General features: G+C 43.2%; 1 protein-coding gene across 4 annotated transcripts in view; it reads left to right on the top strand.

Moving 5' to 3' along the window:
* RGS12 (regulator of G protein signaling 12) overlaps window positions 1–25,350 on the top strand; it is a 319,733-nt gene that overhangs the window by 41,564 nt on the left and 252,819 nt on the right. For all 4 annotated transcript variants that reach the window (XM_073610871.1, XM_073610869.1, XM_073610868.1 and 1 more), the window contains exon 2: window positions 2,618–4,533. In XM_073610871.1, coding sequence (XP_073466972.1) covers window positions 2,692–4,533 — 1,842 coding nt within the window. In that variant the 5' untranslated portion in view covers window positions 2,618–2,691. The remainder of the gene's footprint in view (window positions 1–2,617; window positions 4,534–25,350) is intronic.

The raw sequence follows: 25,350 nt of genomic DNA, 5'->3' as shown, positions 1-25,350 counted from the left end.
TTACCTGTCGGTGGTCATATTGTCATGGCTGATTGGTGAACGTTGACGTGTTTGATAAAACACATCATTTTTTTTTTTTTTTATGCGATGGTGACATGGCTTCTAGGATGTGTCCAGCCATGGTAATAATGGAATAGTACAAGTTGATTTTGTTACCAGAATTAATTGCCTGTGTCTGAAATGCAATATCCTGAAGGCGGTAATCGTTTGGCACATATGACGTAGATTAATTGCAAAAGGTATTTCTCTTTTGGCTATTTCTCAAGGAAGGATTTGTCATTTGTGGGATTTTTATGTCCTGCGGTAGGTAGGTAGGTAACCAGAGATTTTGACTTTTTTTTATTTTTTAAAATTTTTTTTAGCTTACAGAACACTTGAGGTTTTATTTCATTAGCTCCAGTTCTTGGAAGATGTTCCTTTTTTCTTTTATCTGTGGTGTGGACTTGCTAGTTTTTGAGAACAAACATTGCTTACACTATCTCGGTACTGTTTGTAGTTATGATAGCGATGACCATTTCAAGATTCTACCAAAGTATATTGTTGAGATTGGGCAGTTTTAGCTTATAAAACCAAATCTAAGGGGCTTATTTCTAAAGTGACAATTTTACACCATTTCCTTATATCTGGATCACATAGCTAACTGCTATACCCACTTCCTATCTTGATACGACTCTGTGTTTACCAGTCTGGTGGATTAAAGGGTAGAAGCTCCTCCTAAAGCCTTATCCTACCTGCAGATCCTGCTCTGCAATCTGTCTTTGCCACTGTGTCCATCTATTAGAGCAGCCTTTCTCAACCTTTTCAACACAGAGGAACCCTTGAATTAACTTTTCAGTCTCAGGGAACCCCTGCTAAAAATGACTAGATCTACAACTCCTAAAACATTAGTGTGATGGTCAGCGGGAAAAATGCTCCTTACACTTGTCATCATTGGGAAGAATGACCCGCTACAGCTAAAAAGATCAGTGGTGTCAGCAGGAACTTATCTGAGAGGCAGAAATTGCTGATTGCTCAAGGAACCCCTTAGCAACATTTTGGAGGAACCCTAGTTGAGAAGCCCTGTACTAGTCCATAGCTGCCTGGTCCATGGTCATGTCCTGGGATCCTGGTTCTATCCTGACGCATCTCCAGCATCTGGAACTCATGCCTGTAGCCTACTTTATTCCATTGATGAGCAGGTGGATATCACATGGCAAGTATCCAGAATTAAGCTGGCCATACATGGACCGAAATGTGTCCAGTTCAGCAGGGATAGTTTGAATTTCGATCCATGTATGGGCACCCTGGTTTTACACAAGTCAGTCCATTGATCGACTTGTGTACAACCAACCTGTCAAGTTTTTTCCACCGGCTATAGCAGGCAACACTAAGCATGTTCTTCTAGCAGGGAAGGCTCCCCGCCGGCAGAACACAATAACGCTGCCAATCAGTGTTGATGGGGGAATCAAGCAATTTTCTTTCCTTCCACCCATAGTGGAAGGAAAGAAAATTGCTTAAAATATGGCCTGCCTTAAGTTGGCCATAGACTGTTTAAATCTCCGTTCAGCAGGGACCAGCTGATATTCCAACCATGTATGGGCAGGCTGATGGACTTGGGTACGACCATTAGGTCAGATTTTTAGGATGGGATTATTGCCAGATGGCTCCCTGTTCCCCCGCTAGGAGAAAACAATAGTTCTGCAGAAGGGATTCCCCCATCAACACTGACTGTGTTGATAGGGGAAATGATCGATTTTTAATTCTTTTTTCCCATGGTTATACGAAAGAAAATCGTATCATCTTGGACCTGCCTTCGTCATACCTTTTGTCTCAAATGTTGGTCTGTGAAACAGCACTGCTTTTCAGTATTGCTGCTCTTATATACACCTCAAGCATATTATTTCAGATATATTTATATTGAACTGATTGCAGTCACATTCATCTTAAAAGAAAACACCTTTAGACCCCTTTCACACTGAGGCAGTTTTCAGGCGTTTTTAATGCTAAAAATATCGCCTGTAAAGCACCTGAAAACTGCCTCTCTTGCCTCCCCAGTGTGAAATCCCGAGTGCTTTTACACTGCGGCGGTGCGCTTGTGGGACCGAAAAAAAGTCCTGCAAGCAGCATCTTTGGGGCAGTGTAGGAGCACTGTAATTAGCACCCCTACACCGCCCCTGCCAATTGAAATGAATGGGCAGTGCTTCAGAAGCACCACAACACAGGCGCTTTTAACCCCTTCTTGGGGGTTAAAAGCGCCCTGCTAGTGGCCCTTTACCGCTAACACACCCGCCACCCCAGTGTGAAAGGGGTCTAAAAAATACTGTAGATTTCCTGTAGGTCTACCTATTTTGTAGGCATTTAATCTGCTCAGATTTGAAAATGACATGTCATATATTTTTTTTCTTTTTTTCAAATATAAGTTTATTCTCGAGATGGAATTAAATGGATGATAATTAATGCACTAACATGTTTTACCTTTTTGTACTTGTACTCTTTCTCTTAATGGTTTGCTTGCAGAGTGAGGAGTGAGGAAATATTTGTTAACATTTTTGTCTAGCTGTACTGAATGTTTATTGGCCCAGGAAAGGGATTCAATGGAAGACAGATGTTTAATGTGTTTTGTATTTGTGTTTTCCAGGAGTCCTCGGCAGACAAGTTGAAGTGGTCTGGTATTTTTGTCAGCAAGATTCCTCAACATCTTATGTAAATGAAATGTATAAGCCGTTTGATCCCACCAAGAATCGTATAAAAATGCACAACACCCAGCGTCTTAGAAAGGTTGAGGTAGCGCGAGGAAGAGCTGGTTATGGTTTTACTCTTTCTGGACAGTCACCTTGTGTCATAGGTAATGTGATTAAGGATAGCCCTGCTGAGTTTGTAGGACTTAAACCTGGGGATCAGATTTGTGCAGTCAACGACATTAATGTCAAAAAGGCATCTCATGAAGATGTGGTCAAATTAATTGGAAAATGTTCTGGTGTTCTTCATATGGTCACCTCTGAAGGAGCCCGTCACATGGATTTATGCTCTAGTGATGAAGAAATTGCCTATTATGAGGGTAAGACTTGCTTGAAACCAAGGCTTGATTCAAAAGCCATGGGCATAAACCGAGCAGAGAGAGTTGTAGAAGAGATGCAGTCCGGAGGAATATTCAGCATGATTTTTGAGAACCCAGTATCTGGTGGAAAGACAGACAACCATGCACCAAAACAGAGGTCAAGGTCAATGTCTGCTTCACATTATGAAATGAAAAGGGAGAAAACGAAACGCAGTGCAGAATTTCTTTCAACAGACGAAATATCAAAAATGGTAAACATCGAATCTGTTTTCTCCAATGGGGTTCAGAACCTGGAGGACTTTGAGCTGGATGCAAGTATTTTAAATGTTGGTATGATCGTTGGCTATCTTGGCTCTATCGAACTTCCTTCCACAAGTTCCAACCTTGAGTATGATAGCTTGCAGGCTATCCGTGGGTGTATGAGACGCCTAAGAGCTGAACAAAAAATACATTCCTTGGTGCTCATGAAAATCATGCATGACAACATTCAGCTTTGCAGTGATAAGGTGGGTATAATAGCTGTGTACCCTGCTGAGAAGCTGGCGTTCAGTGCTGTGTGTCCTGATGACAAAAGGTTTTTTGGACTTGTCACCATGCAAAGTAATGATGATCAAAGCTTGGCACAAGATGAAGAAGGGATTTTGAGGACATCTTGTCATGTGTTTATGGTGGACCCGGAATTATTCCACCATAAAATACATCAGGGTATTGCCAGGAGATTTGCATTTGAATGTACACCAGATCCAGACACCAATGGGTGCTTAGAGTTCCCACCATCTTCAATGCCAGTTCTGCAGTTTGTATCTGTTCTTTACAGAGACATGGGTGAGTTGATTGAAGGTATGAGGGCAAGGGCGTTCCTCGACAATGATGCTGATGCCCATCAAAATAACAGCACCAGCAGTAATAGTGATAGTGGAATTGGGAACTTTAACCAGGAGGAGAAAACAAACAGGGTGTTGGTTGTTGACTTGGGAAGTGCCCCCAATAAACACATCCCTCGCGGACTATGGGAGAATCCTGGTGGCAGAGCACAGAATCCATCAGTTCTACACTGGAATGGATATTCCAATGAGGATGATAGCCATTTTCCAGCAGCTGATAAACCACAGAACTACAAGAAGCATTTGGGTCCATCGGCACGAATTGAGGTTCCTGTTATTCCACCAAGAGGACCACCACATCCCCCAAAGAAAGCTGGCCCATTGGATGTTGGAGGCCAGAAGAAATGGTTGCCTGTTCATGTAATACGAGATTGGCAGCAAGGGAATGTCAGTGATCAGGAGTCCTATGCTGACTCCACAGATGGATGGTCCAGTGTCAACTGTGGAACTTTACCTCCTCCAATGAGTAAGATTCCTGCTGACAGATACAGAGTGGAAGGAAACTTTGTACAACCCGCTGCGTGCAAAGATGATTGGTCTAAAAAAGCCTTTGACATACATAATATTTTAGGGGCTTTACATGCCGCTAAGAAGTCCAGAGAACACCGAAAGGTAAGAATGTTTGACTCGCTTGGTGGCATGTAGGTGTAAAATACATTGTCATAAAAATCTACTTTTCTACTTAAAAAAAAATAAATATATATATATATATATATATATATAGATAGATAGATAGAGATATCTAGATATCTCTATCTATCTATCTATATATATATATATATATATATAGATATCTCTATCTATCTATCTATATATATCTCTATCTCTCTATCTATCTATCTATATATATCTCTCTCTACATATCTCTATCTATCTATCTATCTATCTAGATAGATGTGTGTACACACACTATATTGCCAAAAGTATTGGGACACCTGACTTTACACGCACATGAACTCTAATGGCGTCTTAGTCCGTAGGGTTCACTATTGAGTTGGCCCACCTTTTGCAGCTTTAACAGCTTCAACTCTTCTGGGAGGGCTGTCCACAAGGTTGTGTCTATTGGAATGTTTCCCCATTCTTTCAGAAGCGCATTTGTGAGGTCAGGCACTGATGCGGACGAGAAGGCTTTCCTTTCGGTCTCTGCTCTTATTCATCTCAAAGGTGTTCTATCCAGTTGAGGTCAGGACTCTATGCAGGCCAGTCAAGTTCCTCCACCTCAAACTCGCTCATCCATGTCTTTATGGCCCTTGCTTTGTGCACTGGTGCGCAGTCATGTTGAAACAGGAAGGGGCCACGCCTAAAGAGTTCCCTTCACTGGAACTAAGGGGCCAAGACTAACCCCTGAAAAACAACCCCACACCATCAAGGTTAATGCAAAATCTGGTGCAGCGCTGCATAGAAATAAATAGGCTTCCAGGTTTTTTTTGTCAAAGCTTAAAGTGATACTAAACACACACTGTTTGTTTTTATTTTAATAAAAAAAAAACTATCCAAGTACCTTTTTCCTAATCGATATACAGCGGTCACATGACCCAGCTCTTTCCAAGCCTGTCTGCAGGGAAACCTAAGCAGGAGGAGCTGCTGGTCACATGTTCAAAATTAAAAAAACAGCCTTTAAAAAAGAACAAAAAAAAAAACAGGGATACTGAGTAAAAATAAATAATTGATCTCAATAAACTTTTTTTAAATTGTCATACAAGTATATATTTGAAATCACGTCTTTATTATTTCTTGGCAATAACATGGTGTTGGTGGATTTCTGCCAGTCACAGCCTGTGTCACACCCCTCCAGCCTGTGTCTTAGAATAAGAGGGAGGTGAAGCCTCCATTAATCTACATGTAATATCCAGCCCCCAATGTGTTTAGCTGGTTAGTGGGCATGGAGGAGGAAGGGAGTGGGCTGTCATTTACCACTGTGTATACGCCCACATGTGTGACTTTATAGTCACATGGGCTGCTCAGATATGATAGGGAGGAAATGCTCAGCTGCAGCAAAGAAACTCACTGAAAACTGAGCATGTGCAGAGTTGCCACCACAGCTGCAAAATCCCTCGCTGAATTGGGAACATAAACAGACAGTGGAGATAGAGAGCAGCAGGATCAACCATTTTTTTTTTGCAGCATACAGATAACGAATCTCATAGTGACTAAGAGTATGAACAGCATGTAAAACAGTACAACATTTATTGATAGATTTTTATGATGTGGGTTTAGTGACACCTTAATTGAACAAGCTGAAGTTAGAAGCTGATTGGCTACCATGCACAGCTGCACCAGATTTTGCACTCTCCGGTTTTACTAAATCGACCCCCTTAACTTCTTCAACCTCAGCTGAACGATTTCTAACTCACATCAGTGTGAACCTAGGCTCAATGTCATTTTAAATACTTTTAGTATAAGTGCCTGAACAATGTTTTTAAATTAGGTTCCCATAATTCCCCGTGAAACAAAATTGAAGCAAAGAAGGCTCAACACTGTGAACACATGCATTTTATTTTGTTGCACAGTGCTGTCAATTTAAGATAGTCCTTCACTGTCCAGTCATCATCTGGAGGCAGAGGAGGATTTAATTGCCCACCAGGTGGTGAAACATGGGTTTGTGAATTCCAGGAATGGCTCACAGAATTGCAAATCTTTTTTCAGGTTTGTATACAGTATATGTATTTAGCTTTTTGCTGGGAGCTGAGATATAATAAGGCAAAGTGCTATAAGCCATAGAAAGCAATTAGAATTGTTAGAATTGTTATTTCACCAGCATGACTTCAGTAAACTAAAACATATTGAGGCCCCATGTACACTGGGCTTAAAAAAGTGCCAGTTTTTTGGCAAGAAAAAAACAGTCATATGGAGGATTTTGTTTTTTTTTTTTTTTTTTTTTTTTTTTTTTTTTTTTTTACAAAGATTAGGAGAGTTTTGCGTTTTTTTTTCTGCCAGAAAGTTCCAATCAGAAACGCAAACTAGAATTTTTTTTTTTTTTCCTGCCTCTAAACGTTGAGCTTAAAATATGCCTGTAATGATACTAATGTGCATGGACACTTAGGAGAACATTGAGCTACTTCTACAGGGAGAACACAAAACTCCTGTAGAAGCAGTGTCGGCCCATCCATAGGGGGCGCTGCCCCCCCCCCCCCCAAAGCTACTCATCAAACAATAAAAAAAATAAACATAAGTTTTTTTTTTAAAATGTCCCTTTTTAAGTGTGTGTGTGTGTGTGTGTGTGTGTGGCGCCAGACACATAGGTGCTATGGGAAGCATTACGTCATTGCAATCATGTGATTCCGGGCAAGCAAATCTATTGGCTGGTGCCAATAGCTCTGCGCTGTCAGCACTCCCACTTTGGCATTATGTGTCCTGTGGTGGTCAGTGATTGGCGGGTCCGTAGGACGGTGCTTTTATCGCCAATCCCTTCTGGTTTTTTGAGTGACTCATCCTGGCTGGTCCGATGGAACACGAGACACGAGCAGAGGAGTCAGGCGGTGAACGGGACATATCACTGAAGAAGCTGCTAGGAGGTAAGATTAAGCAGACTACTTGTGTTGTGCTCTCAGCCCTGCAGTGTGATCGCAGCAGCTGCCTGTGTAGTGGATCTGGGGAGGAGGAGGGGGAAGTGCAGAGGCAGTGAAGGGTTTAGAAGCTTTTAGCACATTCCCGGGGCAGTACATTTGGATGGGGCTGCTAATGTAAATGTGTGGCAGGTAGGGGGAAGGGCAGCCGGGCACTCAGTGGGTAATGTTATGCTAGTTGTTCGGGCTGTCTTCTCCTCTCCTCTCACCAGGCTGCATTTACTCCCAGTCTGAGAGCAGAGATCAGAGCTTCTCCCTGGCAGGGGTGATCTGATCATACTGGATGGCATGGTGACATTGTGCTGGGAGGACAGGAGATGACAGCAGGAGGGGAAGACAAGCTTCCTTCATTGTACACCGATCTGTGAGGGATCAGAACACTGACAGGCAGATCTACCATCTCCTAATCATTAAATATCTCCGCCCTCGCTGCATCCATCCATCCTCCCACCCATCCATCCATCCTCCCACCTATCCATCCATAAATCCATCCACTCACCTACCTGTCCATCCATCCCTGCACACCCCTTCCTGCTGGTTGTGTATATCCTGGCTATCCCTCCTCTTTCCTATATGAAAGCAGTTTATTTCTTGGTATTGTCCTAAAGCTGACCATACTCTGTCCAATCCCCTTTTTCAGCAGACCATACACAATAAAGTCCTGTGCAATCTCCTATAGATCTGCCAACTACTATGTAGTGTAAGAGCCGGCCAGGTCTGTTTTGCGCCCCCCCCCTTAAAATTTTTACCACCAGCTGCCACTGTGTAGAAGCAGCGATTTTTGAGCCAGTGTGCATGGAGCCTAAGGGTTAATGAGCTCTCCATGTCCCCTTTGACCTTTTTTATTAGGTAATTGTAATAGTGTGGTGATCATAGGTGCTCACTGGCACTAGTAAGTCTTATTCTTTTTACTGACTGTAATTTTTTCCTTTGCAACTAGACCACATTTTGAAAATGTTTGTATTCACCAGTTTACCGGGAAACCCTAACCCTAAACCCTAACCCTAACCTTGTGCTTCAGGGGGAAACCCTAACCCTAACGGGAAACCCTAACCCTAAGACCCTAACGGTAAACCCTAACCTTGTTCTTCAGGGGGAAACCCTAAACTCTAACCCTAACCTTGTTCTTCAGGGAGAAACCCTAACCCTAATGGTAAACCTTAACCTTGTTCTTCAGGGGGAAATCCTAACCTGAGAGTCATGTTGTGGGGGGGGGGGGGGGGCTGCGTAAACATTGGTATGAAATGCCTGCTGAAGTTGGAACTTAGAAAATATCAGACTGGGTAAAGACACTGATTAGATAAGTTAGAACTTGGATGAAGGGTGGGTGTCCAAGATAACAGGTTGGGGTGAGGGGAAGAGACAGTCCTGTGAATCATTGTCGAAGCTACCTAGAATTTAACATGAGGGCAAAATGCAATTAAAAAAGCCAGATATTAAATTTCATCCAACTATGTTTGATCAAGTCGGGGGTCAAGTTCATTGTTGGGGTCATCTGGTTCAAATCTACCAAACATATAGGTCAAATTCCAATTCTACTTTGGCTAACAGCAATGCTAGTGGTGTATTGGATTGGATCATGGGCTCATTGGGGGTATATAAATGGTCTATAAAGCATTTCAAGCAATTACAAGTTTTTAAAATATTTTTTTCGTGGTTTTTCATCATTTACTATCATTTTTTGTTTGTTTTGTAATGTAAAAAAAATAGGGCACCTTTAAAAACGCTTCTAAACGAAAACGCGGGTACCGCGTTTAGCTGCGTTTTGGCATCTGAAGCATAGGAAACTTTGGCATCTGAACTCATTTTTTTGCCTTCAAAGAAAAGCCTATCAAAAGCCTTCAAAGAAAAGCCTATAAACGCAGCTGCCTAAAAACGACATTAAACTAACCTGTGTACATGTACACATAAGATAACATTGGATGAGTTCAGGGGCAGCTGAAAAAAGCATCCAACTGCCTCTGAACGTCTGTTTACCAGCAGCAGTGTACATGAGGCCTTAAAAGGATACCAAAATTAATTTTCCATTTCCTGGAATTCAGCTTTAACATACAGGAGGACCATTACTAATGGGTTAAAAAAAGATGAGAATGTGTCAAGTTAATAAAAAGTAATTTGGATCACAGAAAAGAGTATGAGGGAATAGACGTTGGCAGAAGGGCACGTACAGGCAGATTAACGTACCTCTACGTTGCCCTTTGAGAAGCGCTTTGCAGGCTACCTGCGATCGTCTCACGGAGAGGAAGAACGGGGAAATGCTAATGTAAACAAGCATTTCCCCGTTCTGCCTAATGACACTGACACTGATCACCGCTCCCTGTAATCGGGAGCGGTGATCAGTGTCCTGTCACACATAGCTCCTCCCCCACAGTTAGAATCACTCCCTAGGACACACTTAACCCCTACAGTGCCACCTAGTGATTAACCCCTTCACTGCCATTCACATTTACACAGTAATCAATGCATTTTTAATTGCACCGATCGCTGTATAAATGTGGTCCCAAAATCGTGCCAAAATCGTGGTCCGATCTGTCCGCCATAATGTTGCAGTCACGATAAAAATCACTGATCGCCGCCATTACTAGTAAAAAAAAAAAAAAACATTATTAATAAAAATGCCATAAAACTCCTACCATTCCAAAAACCCTAAATTTATTTGGATCCAAGCCCAGGTTTTCAGTATATACTCTTTCTTGAGCTCCTAGTTGTGCCCAAAAAACGTACGAATGTCCAACAATCCAAATTATTCGGCATTTACCTGTAATGAATCAAAAAATTTGATTAGGATTTATCCTCTAACCCCAACCTTGAAGCCTCCGTAGCTGCACCAATTCTAAATGAATGAGACGTGAGCTGAGAATTTTTGTAAATTTAAGGTTTTTAAACATTTCTTTATTACGCAAACTAATTGATATTTAGAAAGAGGGGAACCTGACTCGTGAATGAAAAAACTTGACCCCTAATGGTCTAATAAGAAAATAATTGTGTAATAATGTAACTGGACAGATGGGAGAACCCTTATAGGCGTATAAATTGATCCAAGTACCTTTTCCTAAATGATCTGTTTTTGACCTCCCAATAACATTTTTTTACATTTGTATTAGAAATAATAATGTCAGAAGAATGAATTGAAAATAACTCTGAAACTCTAATGCCCTGTACACACGATCGGACTTTCTGCCAACAAAACCGTGGATTTTTGTTCGAAGGTTGTTGGCTCAAACTTGTCTTGCATACACACGGTCACACAAATGTTGGCCAACAATTACGAACGTGGGAACGCGGTGATGTACAAGACGTACGACGAGCCGAGAAAAAGGAAGTTCAATAGCCAGTGCGGCTCCTGCTGCTTGATTCTGAACTTTTGTGCACCGGACTTGTGTACACATGATCGGACTTTCCCGACAACAAAGTTTTGTTGGCAGAAAGTCCGACAGCAAATGTTCCATGGAGCATACACACGGTCGGACTTTCCGACAACAAGCTCACATCAAACATTTCCCGTCGGAAAATCTGACCGTGTTTACGCTGCATAAGAGCAGCAGAAAAGGTGATAGCAAATACTGCTAGGTTTACGTGAATCCGTTTTAAAATTTAGTCTTTTTATAGCCTTTCAAAGTATATTTAACAAAAAAAACTGCATTCAAGAAGGTAAATTATTAATTTTAAGAAAAAAATAGACTCCAGACAATGTTTTTTGAACATGAATATTTTTTAGTAAATAAAAAATTCAAAAATAGCAACACTAAACCTTCCGAAAAAGAACCGTTAGATTCTTGGATCGAATATAAAAACGAAAGCCATTATAACCAGGCCTATTGATATCCAGCCCAGGTTGAAGGTGCCACGCAATTCTTAATACTTTCATAAACGGGCCTTAAACAAGGTCCCATAAATTGTGTGGACACTTCACTATCACTTGGTCTGCATCCGGGAAACAGCTGAAAGAAATGCTCCATCTGTAGATGAGATAAAGACTCCGCCAAGTCATTGTCCTTTTCAGCAACATTAATTGCTTTTAACCACTTCAGCCCCAGAAGAATTTACCCCCTTCAGGACCAGAGCACATTGCGATTCGGCACTGCGTCACTTTAACTGACAATTGCGCGGTCGTGCAACGTGGCTCCCAAACAAAATTGACTTCCTTTTTTTCCCACAAATAGAGCTTTCTTTTAGTGGTATTTGTTCACCTCTTTGGTTTTTATTTTTTGCGCTATAAACAAAAAAATAGCGACAATTTTGAAAAAAACGCATTATTTTTTACTTTTTGCTATAATAAATATCCCCCAAAAATAATTAAAAAAACATTTTTTTCCCTCAGTTTAGGCCGATACGTATTCTTCTACATATTTTTGGTAAAAAAAAATCGCCATAAGCGATTATTGATTGGTTTGCGCAAAAGTTATATTGTTTACAAAATAGGGGAAAGTTTTATAGCATTTTTTAAAATAATTTATTTTTTTACTAGTAATGGCGGTGATCAGCGATTTTTATTGTGACTGTGACATTATGGCGGACACAGCGGACATTTTTGACACATTTTTGGGACCATTGTCATTTATACAGCAATCAGTGCTATAAAAATGCACTGATTCCTGTGTAAATGACACTGGCAGTGAAGGGGTTAACCACTAGGGGGCGGGGAGGGGTTAAGTCAGTAATAGGGATGTGTTCTAACTGTAGGGGGGATGGGCTAGCTGTGACACGTCACTGATCTCTGCTCCCGATGACAGGGAGCAGAAATCAGTGACACTGTCACTAGGCAGAATGGGGAGATGCTGTTTACATCAGCATCTCCCTGTTCCTCCTCTCATGTCATGTGTAATCCTAATATGTGAAAATGGGGATTTTAATCCAGAAATTGCAAGATATAATCTTCTAGAGAACACTTTCCTAATTGGCATAATCCTAGATGCGAAAGCCAATAGACCTAGAAGAGACTGCATTTCTTTTAAACACACTTCCTTTTTTCGAATTATAACCAATAGTAAAGCCCTGAGCTTGTTTACTTTTTTTTTCTGGTAGACGAAACTCCATTAGATTAGAATCAATAGTGATACCTAAAAATTCCAGACATGTAGAAGGCCACTTTGTCTTTTCTAAAGCCAAAGGAATACCGAAATGAGAACAAATTTTAAAAAATGTATCTAATAAAAAGGAACATTCAGTAGAATTAGATGGGCCTAGAAAAAGAAAATCATCTAAATAAATGAATTATGAATTTTGAACTGGATTCTGAACTAACCACCCATTCTAAAAAAGTAGAAAAATATTCAAAGTAGAAGCAAGATAGAGAACAACCCATCGGTAAACAATTATCTAATTATTATTAACCTAATGCATTAAAACATAACGGGTTAATAGGTAAAAGGCGAAAAGCGGATTTAACATCAGCCTTAGCCAAAAGAGCACCCTTCCCTAAACATCCCTAAAAATCTAAGCTTTTTTTACAGCATCATCAAAAGTAGCATAAGTCACTGACGCAAGGGTCTCCGAAATCTGATCATTAAGAGATTGACCCTTAGGAAAGGACAGATGATGTATTAATCTGAAAGAATTTGTATCTTTTTTAGGGACAATACCCAAAGGCGAAATCCTAAAATTCCTAAATGGGGGGGGGGGAGCTAAAAGGACCCTCCAATCTCCCTTCTTTATTTCAAAATTTTTTTACAAAACTATATCTGAAAAATTACCTACCGATTTTTACATTTTCTTTCCCAAAGTACATCCATGACCTGAAAATGTGGATAATAAAAACCCCTCTTGAAAACCTTCAATTAGAAGCTTGGCCATCAACTTGTCTGGAAATGTTCTGAGCCATGGGAGCATATTTCGCAATTTCACCGGCGTTAATGCTTTTTGAAAAATCCCCTGGTTGTTGATGTGTTGCGGATATTTTTTTAAATCATTTCGCCACTGGATGCGTTCCTGCACAAAAGGCACATTCATGCCAGTACTTACATGAGTTCGGCCTCTTGCATTGGCTATCGTTGAAATTAAAACAGATTGCTTTTTTATACACTGAGTTGCTGGAGAGTTGAGTATTTGTATTCTGCCTGGCATAGATTGATCTTTGGGGTAGAAAAAGCTTAAGCCATAGGCCAACGTCCTTTACTCCCCATTTCAAGTTAGGATGTACCGATAGTTTTTGTTGAAAAGCTTCATCATAACTGTACCATGCAGAACCACCAAAATTCTTGAAAGCTTCAAGCACGATGTCTAAATGCTGAAAAAGACCAACTCTTTTTTCCGGATATTTTTCACACAAAGTTCCCACAAAAATACAAAAAGCCTGCAACCAGTTGTTAAAAGACTTGGGTATATGTCTCCTTCTATCCTCATCCTCTTTTCTGTCAGATTTACTAACGAAATCTTTTGCAGACGGTAATAGAGACAAAATATCCATAAACTCTCCTCGCCAGATTTTTTTCTTTAACTATATCAGAAAGGTGAAAACTGAGTTATTTCACAAGAAAGATATTCTTTCAAACAAGTTTCTGGTAAGTTTGGCATTTTTGCTGCTTGAAATAAGGAAGGTATACCTGTATCAAAATGAACTTGAGCAGTCTGGACGCCATAAGCCGATATGCCACTAGATGGCGACCATACTCCCATAACAGAAAGATCATTTGTCTGATCAGCATAATGTGGCATAGCCTGAGCTTGGCTAGTAGCTGGCTGCATATCTTTAGTCAGCTTAGCCAATAGCTCAGCTATATTGGATAAAACAGATAATGAAGATGACTCACCAGCTCCTTGTTGCTGGGGGTGGGGAGCAGGCGAAGCCATGCTTGTCTTGTATCAAAGGCACCGAGCCACTAGCAGCCATGGAGACTGTCCCAGCTCCGGCGTCCGACTGTGAACTTTGTTGCCATGAAAATTCTCCTGCTGTAGAAAGCGGCCTCTGTGTTGCAGCTCCGCCCCTTTGAACACTGGCCGACCCACCTCTGGTTCCGCCTCCAGCCGTGTCCATGGCTGAGGTTTGCGCCACGCCTCTTGACCCGATGTTGGCCACGCCTCTAGCCCCGCCTCCTGTAACTTGGACAGGATGCGGAGAAGACCGCCCACTCCTTCCGTTCTCCGATGTACGAGGCACTGAGCAGGAGTGTCTTCGGTGTGGGACGCCCTTCCTCTTCGCTGCTTCACTCACTGGGGCAGGGTTGGCGCCTCCTCTTCTCCGTCACGGAACCTCTTCCAGAAGATCCACCTGTTTATCTTCTTCTTGCGACGCGGGCTCCCAGATGGAGGTTTCTCTTGCGGTCAGCTCCACTTTGGCTGCCGAGATCCAAGCTTCTTCGGCGGCCGTTGTAGCTCCCACCGGAGCCTCTTGACCCGCCGATCTTGGTAGGTCCAGGCACTGCCAAATCCAGGCTTCTCCTCCCTCTTCTCCTGCCCGCTCTATTAGCTGCCGCCTCAGACTCATCTTCTGGCAGTAGAAGACACTGTTTGAGGATACCTCCTAGAACACCACAGCTACGTCTTCTGCGGTGATTGAGCCTGACTGGACGGAACCCCCTTTTTATAGCCCTTTTAGGGGCCAGATAAATCCAGATTTTAACCGGATTTTCGCGGGCTAATACACAAGACCCTAGGAGAGGTCACCTGTGACTTCTCCTAAGCCATGTGAGTACCCGAAGGTCCCCCTGAGAGCAGAGCTCCCAAGGGGAACTTGAAACTGCCTAATTCTACCGCTTCCCCTTTTTCCTATCATTCTCGGCATGCCTTGAATGTAACTGTTTAGGGGAACAGTTAAATCAACCGGTTAAGTTCCATCTTAAAGTGGTGTTCTGGCCGAAATTATACTTTTTAAATAAAAGTACCCCTATAATATACAAACTTAATGTATTCTAGTAAAGTTGGTCTGTAAACTAAGGTCTGTTTTGTTAGTTTATAGCAGTAGTTTGTTATTTTATAAACTTACAGCAGGCCGTGGCCATCTTAAGTGTGGGCATCTGAAGCCAGACTGTATTTCTTCCTGCATCTCATCCTTGCAGATCTCGCACATGCTCAGTGCAGCACAAGCAGTGTAATAGGTTTCAGATCAGGCTTCCATAGCAACGGCAGTGTCAGAGGAAGTTGCCGCCCCTTCCCAGAAGGCATTGCAAACAGGAAATGATGCGATGGGCCACGGCCAGGGAGGAGGAAGTGAAAAATGAATACAGCAGATATACAGTAGGTGCTGAGAAAAAAAATGTAAAAATATCCAATTCGTTTACAGTGCACAGTTTAGTGAGGGATGCTGAAGAGTTGTAAAAGTGCGTGGAACTCCACTTTAAGGATATATGTACTGTATACATTCATATTCTGTCCTCACTCGTTCACTTTTGCCATATGTACAAAGGCCTAAATGACTCATAATTTTAAAAGTGTACTTTTATGTAATTCCTTTTATAATACTGGAGAAAGCACCCTGTGGTCTTTAACAAACATTATATTATACCCCACTCCCCACTGCGCTTTGTGCTGGGCAATGCTGAGCAATATGGGAAGAATGAATGGGAATGACAGCGACTTCATGGCCCTCCTGTGACAGTGGAGGTTGTTCAGAGATCAGAAGGTTTTTCTTTTTGTTTTCTTGGCAGCCGTGTTGGTCAGATGCCATCCATGCATCACACAGTAGAGCGTCTGTATTTATGTAGAACTATCTTGGCTCAGTGTGTCTCTTATAGAAAACATATGACGCCGTCAGCCCATTCATTTTACTGGATATTAATATGTGGGGTTGCCTTTCTGTGCGGACCTTGCCAAAATGCTTGCAGTAAAAGCTGTTGGAGTAGATAAATCTAGTGTAAGTGTAGTAGTACTGCCGTAACAGACATATATTTATAGCCTGTGAGTGTGATTGTATGCATTTCTTTTACAGCAGGTCAGAGACAAAAGTATATAAATAATTATGATTTTTGGGCTCCAAATGTCCTAAAAAAAAAAAAAAAAAAAAACACCACTCAGGCACAATTCCATGTATAGTAATACCATAAATAATATAATTAGGTGCTCAGTTCCTGTTTTGTGGCTTTTAAAGATGAATCTGTACAAATGCAATAACTATGAAATGTATTCTCTCAGATCATTGCTTGCTTTGTGCACCTTAGTTCCGTTTTGTTGGTGTGTTCTCAAATGATGGCGCCATCTTTATTTTGGCAGCTTTCTCCTCTATGAATTGCATACTTTTCCATGGTTAAGAGTGAAACTTCCCAGAAAAGGAGCCAACGTGTAATAATTGTGAATGAATGAATGAATGATTTGTAAAGCGCAGCAAATGCAAACTGAATCGCCTCAAGGCGCTGAGGTACATTCTCTGTTGTCAGCTTGTTAGAAGAGGAAGGTCTTTAGTTTTTTCCTGAAGGCCTGGTGGTTTTCTTCCATGCGGATGTTAGTAGGAAGAGCATTCCATAGTCCGGGGTCCTTAGACTGCGAATCTTCGTTCTCCCTTTGCTTTGTAGCGGTATTTGGGAATGATAAGGAGGTTTTGGTTGGCTGATCGAAGACTGCGATTCGGTGTGTAGTGTTTTATTTTCTCCCGGAGATATAGCGGAGCATTTCCTTGTATACATTTGTGGGTGAGGCAGAGGGTCTTGAAAGTGATCCGATTCTTCACGGTTAGCCAGTGTAGGCTCTTTAGGGATGAGGAGATGGATTCCCAGGGTTTTTTTCCTGTTAACAGTCTTGCCGCCGTGTTTTGGATGAGTTGTAAGCGCGCAAGCTGATATTGGGGTAGTCCTACGTAGAGCGAATTTGCATAGTCGTGTCGGGAATTGATGATTGTTCCCACAACTGCCGCTTTGTCCTCTTCTGGGATGAAGGGGATTAGTCTGCGTAGCTGGCGGAGGAGATGGTGGGATCCGCTCACCACTGATCCTATTTGTGCATCCATTGTCATTCCTGAGTCAAAAATGACTCCGAGGCTCTTGGCTTTGGTGCTTGGAGAGATGGTCTGTCCGAGGATGGTGGGTGGTGTCCACGGAGTCTTTGTTGTGGAATTTTTGTTAGCTTGTAGGAGAAGTTCTGTTTTTGAACCGTTGAGTTTGAGGGAGCTACTTGTCATCCAGTCATCTATTAAAGTGAGACATTTCTGTAATTGCTGATGAAGATCTTTTTGTCCGTTGATGCGAAGGTAGAGTTGGGTGTCGTCAGTGTATGAGTGGAAGCAGAGATCGGTTTTCCTGATGATATTGAGAAGTGGGCGGATGTAGATGTTGAATAGTATTGGTGACAAGGGTGAGCCTTGAGGGACTCCACAGGAGACTGCCCGGGTTTCCGAGGTGAATGTTCCTAGTTTCACTGTCTGGGAGCGATTCTCTAAAGAGGATGTAAACCATTTTAGAGCAGAATCTGTAGCTTCTGCAGCTTCAGCGAGGCGGACAAGTAAAGTATTGTGGTCCACTGTATCGAATGCTGCGCTGAGGTCTAACAGTACCAGGAGACTCGGTTCTCCGTCGTCTGCTGCTTCAAGGGCATCGTCTCATATCTTCAGAAGTGCTTTTTCTGTGCCATGACCTGGGCGAAAGCCTGATTGCAGAGGGTCCAGGAGTTAGTGTGAATCCAGGTGTTGTAGCTGCTGTACTACTGCTTTCTCTATAATCTTGGAGATGGTGTTGAGGCTGGTTATTGGTCTGCGGCAGTTAGGGTCCTTGGGGTCGAGATTGGGTTTCTTTAGCAGGGGTTTGACGATGCCTTGCTTGAGGGAGGTTGGCACAATCCCTTCTTTGAATGATTGATTTATGAGATGTGTTAGGGTAGGGGCCAAGATATCGGCACATTCTTTAAACATTGTGGGGATGATGTCGTTCAGTGATGTGCTGTCTCGAAGGCTTCTGATGATGTTTTTAGTCATGTCCGTGGTGATTGGGGACAAAAAGAAATTTGGCGGTTGAGTGAGTTCGTAACGCTATCCTCTTTTTGCTTTGGTTGAGTGAGGTTGGTTGTTATTTTTTGATGGATTGATTTTCGAATGAAGTCGATTTTGTCGATGAAGAAGTCTGATAACTCATTGCAGAATTCTTGAGTATCGTTTGATGGGGGCTCTAAGCAGGTCGGGTTCATTGACTGAGCAACTATTTTGAAGAGTTCACGTGGGCGGTTTAAGGCGGATGAGATGGTGTCTGAGAAATGTTCTTTTTTGGCTTTGAAGATTGCCTTGTGGTATTTCACAGTGCATGTTTTGTAGTTGGCATGGTTTTCCTTGGTGGGATTTCTTGTTCTTGCTTGAGTAGGGTAAGAGTACCATTAAACCAACTGGAGTTTTTTTTGCGGATAAGTGTTCTGCGTTTTGGCGTCACGGAGTCTGCTGTTTTGTAGTAATGTATTGTTTAGGAAGTTGAATGTTTGTTCGGTTGAGAGGTTTGAGTTTAGCAAAAGAATTTTGCTTGATAATGTAGTTTTGAAGAGATCAGAGTGAAGTTTCTACTGAGATCTATTCCAGTGAGTTGCTGTTGCGTGTTTCTGTTTTCGGAGGATGCCGTTAGTGGTGATTATAAATTTAATAGTTCTCCTAGTATAAGTTCTCCTTTTACCATCCAAGAAGAAACATCTGCCAAGTCGAGAACCGATTACCTAGCTCATCGATCAAACGCTGATCAACCCTCGGACATTAATTGCAAGTATTCTTTCTTCCCAATTCTACCTTATTGCTTTGTGGCTGTATATTGTCTTTATTTTTTGAAACATCTTTTTTTTGTAAAATATTTTATTTGCATCAACTTTGACCTTTTCATAATAAACCCTTATGTTGAAAAGTGTTAACCTTGTCTCTAAAGCTCTTAATGCAAGCTATAAACGAACCTGCCTCTTGAAGGGCGCTACTGTTGTAGAGTAAGACTCTGAGCAGACCTGTCCGTGGTGGCAGCGTGTGTGGCAGACGCTTATTCTAAAATTATAATTGGTATTGCTAAAATTACGAGTCTCCCCCGGCTCAGTCTTTTAAACGGGGGTGGTGGCAGTTAAAGGGTTAATTGTGTAATTAGCCCAGTGACAATCACTCTCAGGCTGCTCGCACCTAGATTGTGGTCCCGCAAGCTGGAAAATCTTTGTGCTGGGCGCAGCTGAGAGTGGCATTGTTACGTAAGTGACAGCGTGGTGTGAGGTTGGCCGGTCCTTCGTTGCAAGTTAGCGAGGAGGGCGGGGATCTGACACCCGCGTTCGTCACATATTGGGGATGAATTACTAATTCACTTCTGGCGTGTTGACCTTCTCACTTTGCCATCTCAGAGATGCTGGGATCAGGACTAGCAAGGCACATGTGCAATAGAGGGAAAGGAAAAACAGGACAAAAGGGGACCTAACAGCTATCCACGAACGCAACACACTTTTTTCTTCTGTAGGAATGGTAAAACTGTAAATGACATGCTCCCTCTCATTATTTAAAGTAAATACACTTGTATAAGTACTGTCTTTGTAATGTATGAAAACCCAACAATATACACTATAATACCATTTTGCATTGCTGATAGCGCTGTGGGCAAAATGACAGTATTCCAATTTCCTGAAAACGCACTAACAGCAAGTGGCGGAGTGTCCCTTCCTAGGCACCCGACCTAGGGTGAAAAAGAGAAGACTGCCACTGTCATCAGATCTTTCCATTCCTACATACACTATACTGTCAAAAGTATTGGGACCCCTGCCTTTACACGCACATGAACTTTAATGGCATCCCAGTCTTAAGGCCCAACACATGATCGTAAAATTTCTTCCGACGAACGATCTGCCGATTTTCTGATCGTTAGTATGGTGCTTTCGACAGCCGATTCAGAGTTTTCGGACAACAAAAACTGGATGTGCAGGCTATAAAAGTTTTGTCGTATGTGAACAAACCGTCCAATTTTCATTTGATTTAGTACAGTTTTTGTCCAAAAAAAATCGTAAGAGCAAGACTACGCATGCTCAGAAACGAAAGAACACTTACAAAACAATTTAACACATTACATCACTTATGAAAATTAATTCCGTCATACGAGAATTTTCATATGTTGAGCAACCTCTTCACTTTCGATATGAGACTAGCATGCAACAAAAATGTGTCCGATAAACTGATCGTGTGTACCAGTCTTAGTCTGTAGGGTTCAATATTGGGTTGGCCCACTCTTTGCAGCTAGAGCAGCTGCAAAGGGCTGTTTGGAGTGGAGGAACCTGACTGGCCTGCACAGAGTCCTGACCTCAACCCAATAGAACACCTTTGGGATGAATTAGAGCGGAGACTGCGAGCCAGGCCTTCTCGTCCACATCAGTGCCTGACCTCACAAATGCGCTTCTGGAAGAATGATCAAACATTCCCATAGACGCACTCCTAAACCTTGTGGACAGCCTTCCCAGAAGAGTTGAAGCTGTTATAGCTGCAAAGGGTGGGCCAACTCAATATTGAACCCTACGGACTAAGACTGGGATGCCATTAAAGTTTTTATGTGCATGTAAAGGAAGGCGTCCCAATACTTATACCCAATATAGTGCAGCCCTTTTCAACCAGGGTGCCTTCATGTGTCTTCAGGGGTGCCTTGGCAAAATGCAGAGAAACTGCCCAAAAATTGTATACAAGCCAGCAGTTGGATCAAGCCTGCCTATTAATTACCTAAAGCCGCAGATTTTTATTGTGCACCATCACAAACTTCTAGACACGAGTGTTCAAACAACCTATGACCTCATCGGTTGATAAGGAGGAGGACGTTGAGCACCTGCACAGCACCCTTGTTTGACCCTACCCTTCCCCTCTCCATCAGCACTGGGGTCACATTAGCTGAGTGAAGAAGAGAAACTGAGGGAGAAGAAAAACATTGGAATATTAGTCAGTACCAGTGTGCAAAGGTGTTTGCTTTGGAAAAATAAATCACCACTAATTTTGGGTGTCCTATGCATATGGGTGTTGCTGCATTATGTAAAACTATTAATTTATTTTTTTTAATTTTGGAATGGGGTGCCTCGAGATATATTGGGGAATAGTAAAGAGTGCTTGACTGAAAAAAGGTTGAGAAACACTGATATAGTGTATCTCTTAGTATTTTGGGCTGTTCAAACTAATGTTTAATTTGCATATATTTTGCCTGCTGGTCCCTCTCCCCCTTCCATATCAATGTGCTATATATATATTTTTTTTTTTAATCCGCGGTGGTGCAAAAACCTAAATACGGAAAAACCATCAAGTGAACAAAAAATGTGCATGTGAAACACACACTAAAAAGTGCTCTTAATGGTGTGCTTTAGTCTACCCTCTGAAGGGGTAGGACCACTCCCTGATCCTGCGGGGCGCAAGGCTCCTGACAGGGACATAGGAAACTATTGGTCCCCCTAGCCAGAAGGCCTGTCAGAACCCATTCTTCTAGATCACCCAAAACCGACCATCGAATACTAGGTGGAGGGGCTCTCCCACAGAGAGACCCCCCCAGGGGAAACAAAAGGCCACAAATCCTCCCCCTACACATCAGGGCAAGCCCGAGGACTTACACCCTCCATCTGTGTGTGTTTTTTTCTCACTAAGAAGTGAAAGAGTGACAAACTTTAATAAATAAAAATAAATAAGTGGCTGTGCAATGTGCACTGGCTGGGCCCTGAGGCCTGGAAGACAAAAATTGCCCTGGACTTAGTCAAAAGGCCCATCCCTAAAAGGCGCAGTGCAGAAAAAGTTTTGGTGACCATGGCCATGTGCCATTCGATTGGTGTCCCACACCCAATTGTTACTAAGAGCACCCCTAGGGCGACCACTCCCAGGAGGCACAGACACTGCAGACTCTCTGCCTCCCCAGCCCATGGCCAGACCAGGTAGATCCATTCAAATCAGGAAGAACTGGGCCCATCCAGTTTTCCCAGGGGAATTACTCCTGTGCCCCAACAGCCTGTGGGCACCCCAGTTTCTGTTCCAGCCGGTACTAGCCTTCAGAGCCCCCATCACACCAGCAGAGATACTATATCAATAGCTATTTCAGCCCCATCCAAGCCAAAACAGCACAGCACCCTACTGGCCACTGATAAGAACTTATACTACACTTGAACTTAGCCAAAAGGCCACATGCTAATGACATTTTCAAAAAAGCAATTCCATTTTTATTGCATGCTTTGGTCCCAGTGATGTCTGTGCTTCTCTATCCAATGCAGGCAGATTATGGTTAGTAAGAGAAGCCAGCAGGGGGCTGTACATAGCTTCCTGAGAACAGCACAACTCCCTGCCTCAGTACTCTTCTCAAGAGCCCTCAGCTCTAATGCAAGCCGTGGACTGGCTTTTGGCAACAAGATAAATACTAAAATCCCTTGATGTATGGGGGAGTGGGAGTCCAAGGCGCAGGCTTCATTTACATTTAGACCTTCCTATGTGTGATCCTGATCCTCCATGACTGAAAGAACTGAAATCCAGTCAGTGAGAATTGGTAATCTACCTACAAAACTTGACTTCCACCTTCATTTATGATGTTTTTCATGTCTGGAGTTTAATTGATCACACCAAGCCTGATACAGAAGTCCATCATAATGGCAGAACTATTGGTACTTCAGACTGGCTTGTTCCGAAGGTTTTAAGTCTGGCTGGGATGAGTTCTGTCGGGGAAGGCCTCAGGACTGGCATAGCTGTCTGGTTTGAATTCTGGCCCGATTGTCTGATTTGAGTTTACGCCTGGCAGACTGGTTTAAATTCTGAACTGGCTGGGCAGTACAGTATAGATTTTGGTTAGAATAGTGCAGTGGTTGAGAGAGTGAAACAGAGATTTCAGAAGACCGTAGTACGGTATATAATGTAGAGTGCAGAACTCAGTTGTAGGCAATGCAGAGGTCAGTAGATAATAATGCAAAGTTCAATGGTCAGTAGTTTGTAACACAGAATTCAATGGTCAGTAGCATATAGGGCAGTGTAAAGGGGTATGATGTTTGTATGGAAGTGTAAATGGGTCAGTAGTTTGCAGGACAGAGCATAGAAGTCCTCTTCTTTGCCATTTACTGTACATCTCCTCCCTTTGTCACTTGATAAACTCCCATGGCTTTCAGTACCATCTCTATGCTGACGACACCCAAATCTATCTGTCTACTCCTCACCTAACTCCATCAGTCTCCTCTCGCATTACTAACTTACTAACTGACATTACAGCATGGATATCACATCACATTCTCAAACTCTTCTCAATCTTTCTAAAACCGAGCGCGTAATTTTTCCTCCCGCCCGTGCGCCTCCTCTGACTTCACCATCAAGACAGGACTGGACTGGGACAAATATTTGGCCCTGGACTTCATCCAGGCTTGCCCACTTTAATTTTGAGTGTCCCCATCAGCACCCCCTTACTTCAGAGTGTCCCCATCAGCACCCTCCCCCCCCCACATCAGAGTGTCCCCAACAACACACCTCTTGCATTAGAGTGTCCCCATCAACAACCCCCACATCAGAGTGTCCCTATCAGCACACCTCTTGCATCAGAGTGTCCCCATCAACAACCCCCTTAAATCAGAGTGCCCCCATCAGCACACCCCTTACATCAGAGTGCCCCCATCAGCACACCCCTTACATCAGAGTGTCCCCATCAGCACCCCTCTTACATCAGAGTGCCCCCATCAGCACACCCCTTAAATCAGAGTGTCCCCACAAGCAACCCCCTTACATCAAAGTGTCCCCATCAGCACACCCCTTAAATCAGAGTGTCCCCATCAGCAACCCCCTTACATCAGAGTTTCCCCATCAGCACACCCCTTACATCAAAGTGTCCCCATCAGCAACCCCCTTACATCAGAGTGTCCCCATCAGCACACCCCTTACATCAGAGTGTCCCCATCAGCACACCCCTTACATCAGAGTGTCCCCATCAGCAACCCCCTTACATCAGAGTGTCCCCATCAGCACACCCCTTACATCAGAGTGCCCCCATCAGCGCACCCCTCTTACATCAGAGTGTCCCCATTAGCACACCCCTTATATCAGAGTGTCCTCATCAGCACCCCCATACATCAGAGTGTCCCCATCAGCACCCCCCTTACTTCAGAGTGTCCCCATCAGCACCCTCCCCCCCCACATCAGAGTGTCCCAAGCAGCACACCTCTTGCACCAGAGTGTCCCCATCAACAACCCCCACATCAGAGTGTCCCTATCAGCACACCTCTCGCATCAGAGTGTCCCCATCAACAACCCCCTTAAATCAGAGTGTGCCCATCAGCACACCCCTTACATCAGAGTGCCCCCATCAGTACACCCCTTAAATAAGAGTGTCCCCACAAGCAACACCCTTAAATCAGAGTGTCCCCACAAGCAACACCCTTACATCAGGATGTCCCCACAAGCAACACCCTTACATCAGAGTGTCCCCATCAGCACACCCCTTACATCAGAGTGTCCCCATCAGCACACCCCTTACATCAGAGTTTCCCCATCAGCACCCCTCTTATATCAGAGTGTCCCCATCAGCACACCCCTTATATCAGAGTGTCCCCATCAGCACCCCCTTACATCAGAGTGTCCCCCCCTCTCCTCCCCCTCCCACGTGTACTCACAGTTCTGAAGGAAGCTTCTCATTCCTCTCTCCAGTCATGTGATAAGTGACATGACAAGAGGAGAGAGGAAGGAAAGTCTGCCGGCTGTCTATCTCCCGCTGCAGGCTGGAGGGAGCAGAAAACCTAATCCTCTCTCCAGCAAGTGTCAGCAGCCGGCTCCTTGGTGACAGGAGTGAAATCGCGATCACTCACTGTCAGTGAGAAGCGGCTCCAGGAGTGCGCCTGACCGGCCCACTGAGCCATCAGCCCACCGGGAAACTCCCGGTAGTCCCGATGGCCAGTACATGCCTGCATCAAGATCAATAATACAACCATCAGTCCCTCCCCTCATGCCAGGGTGCTAGGTGTAATCTCAGACTTTGACCTGTCCTTTCAGCCCCAAATCTAATCGCTGTCAAAATCTTGCAGACGTCACCTT

This window comes from Aquarana catesbeiana, linkage group LG01 (assembly GCF_042186555.1).
Source record: "Aquarana catesbeiana isolate 2022-GZ linkage group LG01, ASM4218655v1, whole genome shotgun sequence".
NCBI lineage: Eukaryota > Metazoa > Chordata > Amphibia > Anura > Ranidae > Aquarana > Aquarana catesbeiana.
The sequence above is the reverse complement of the archived record's forward strand: the minus strand, read 5'-3'. Positions and strand labels throughout refer to the sequence as shown.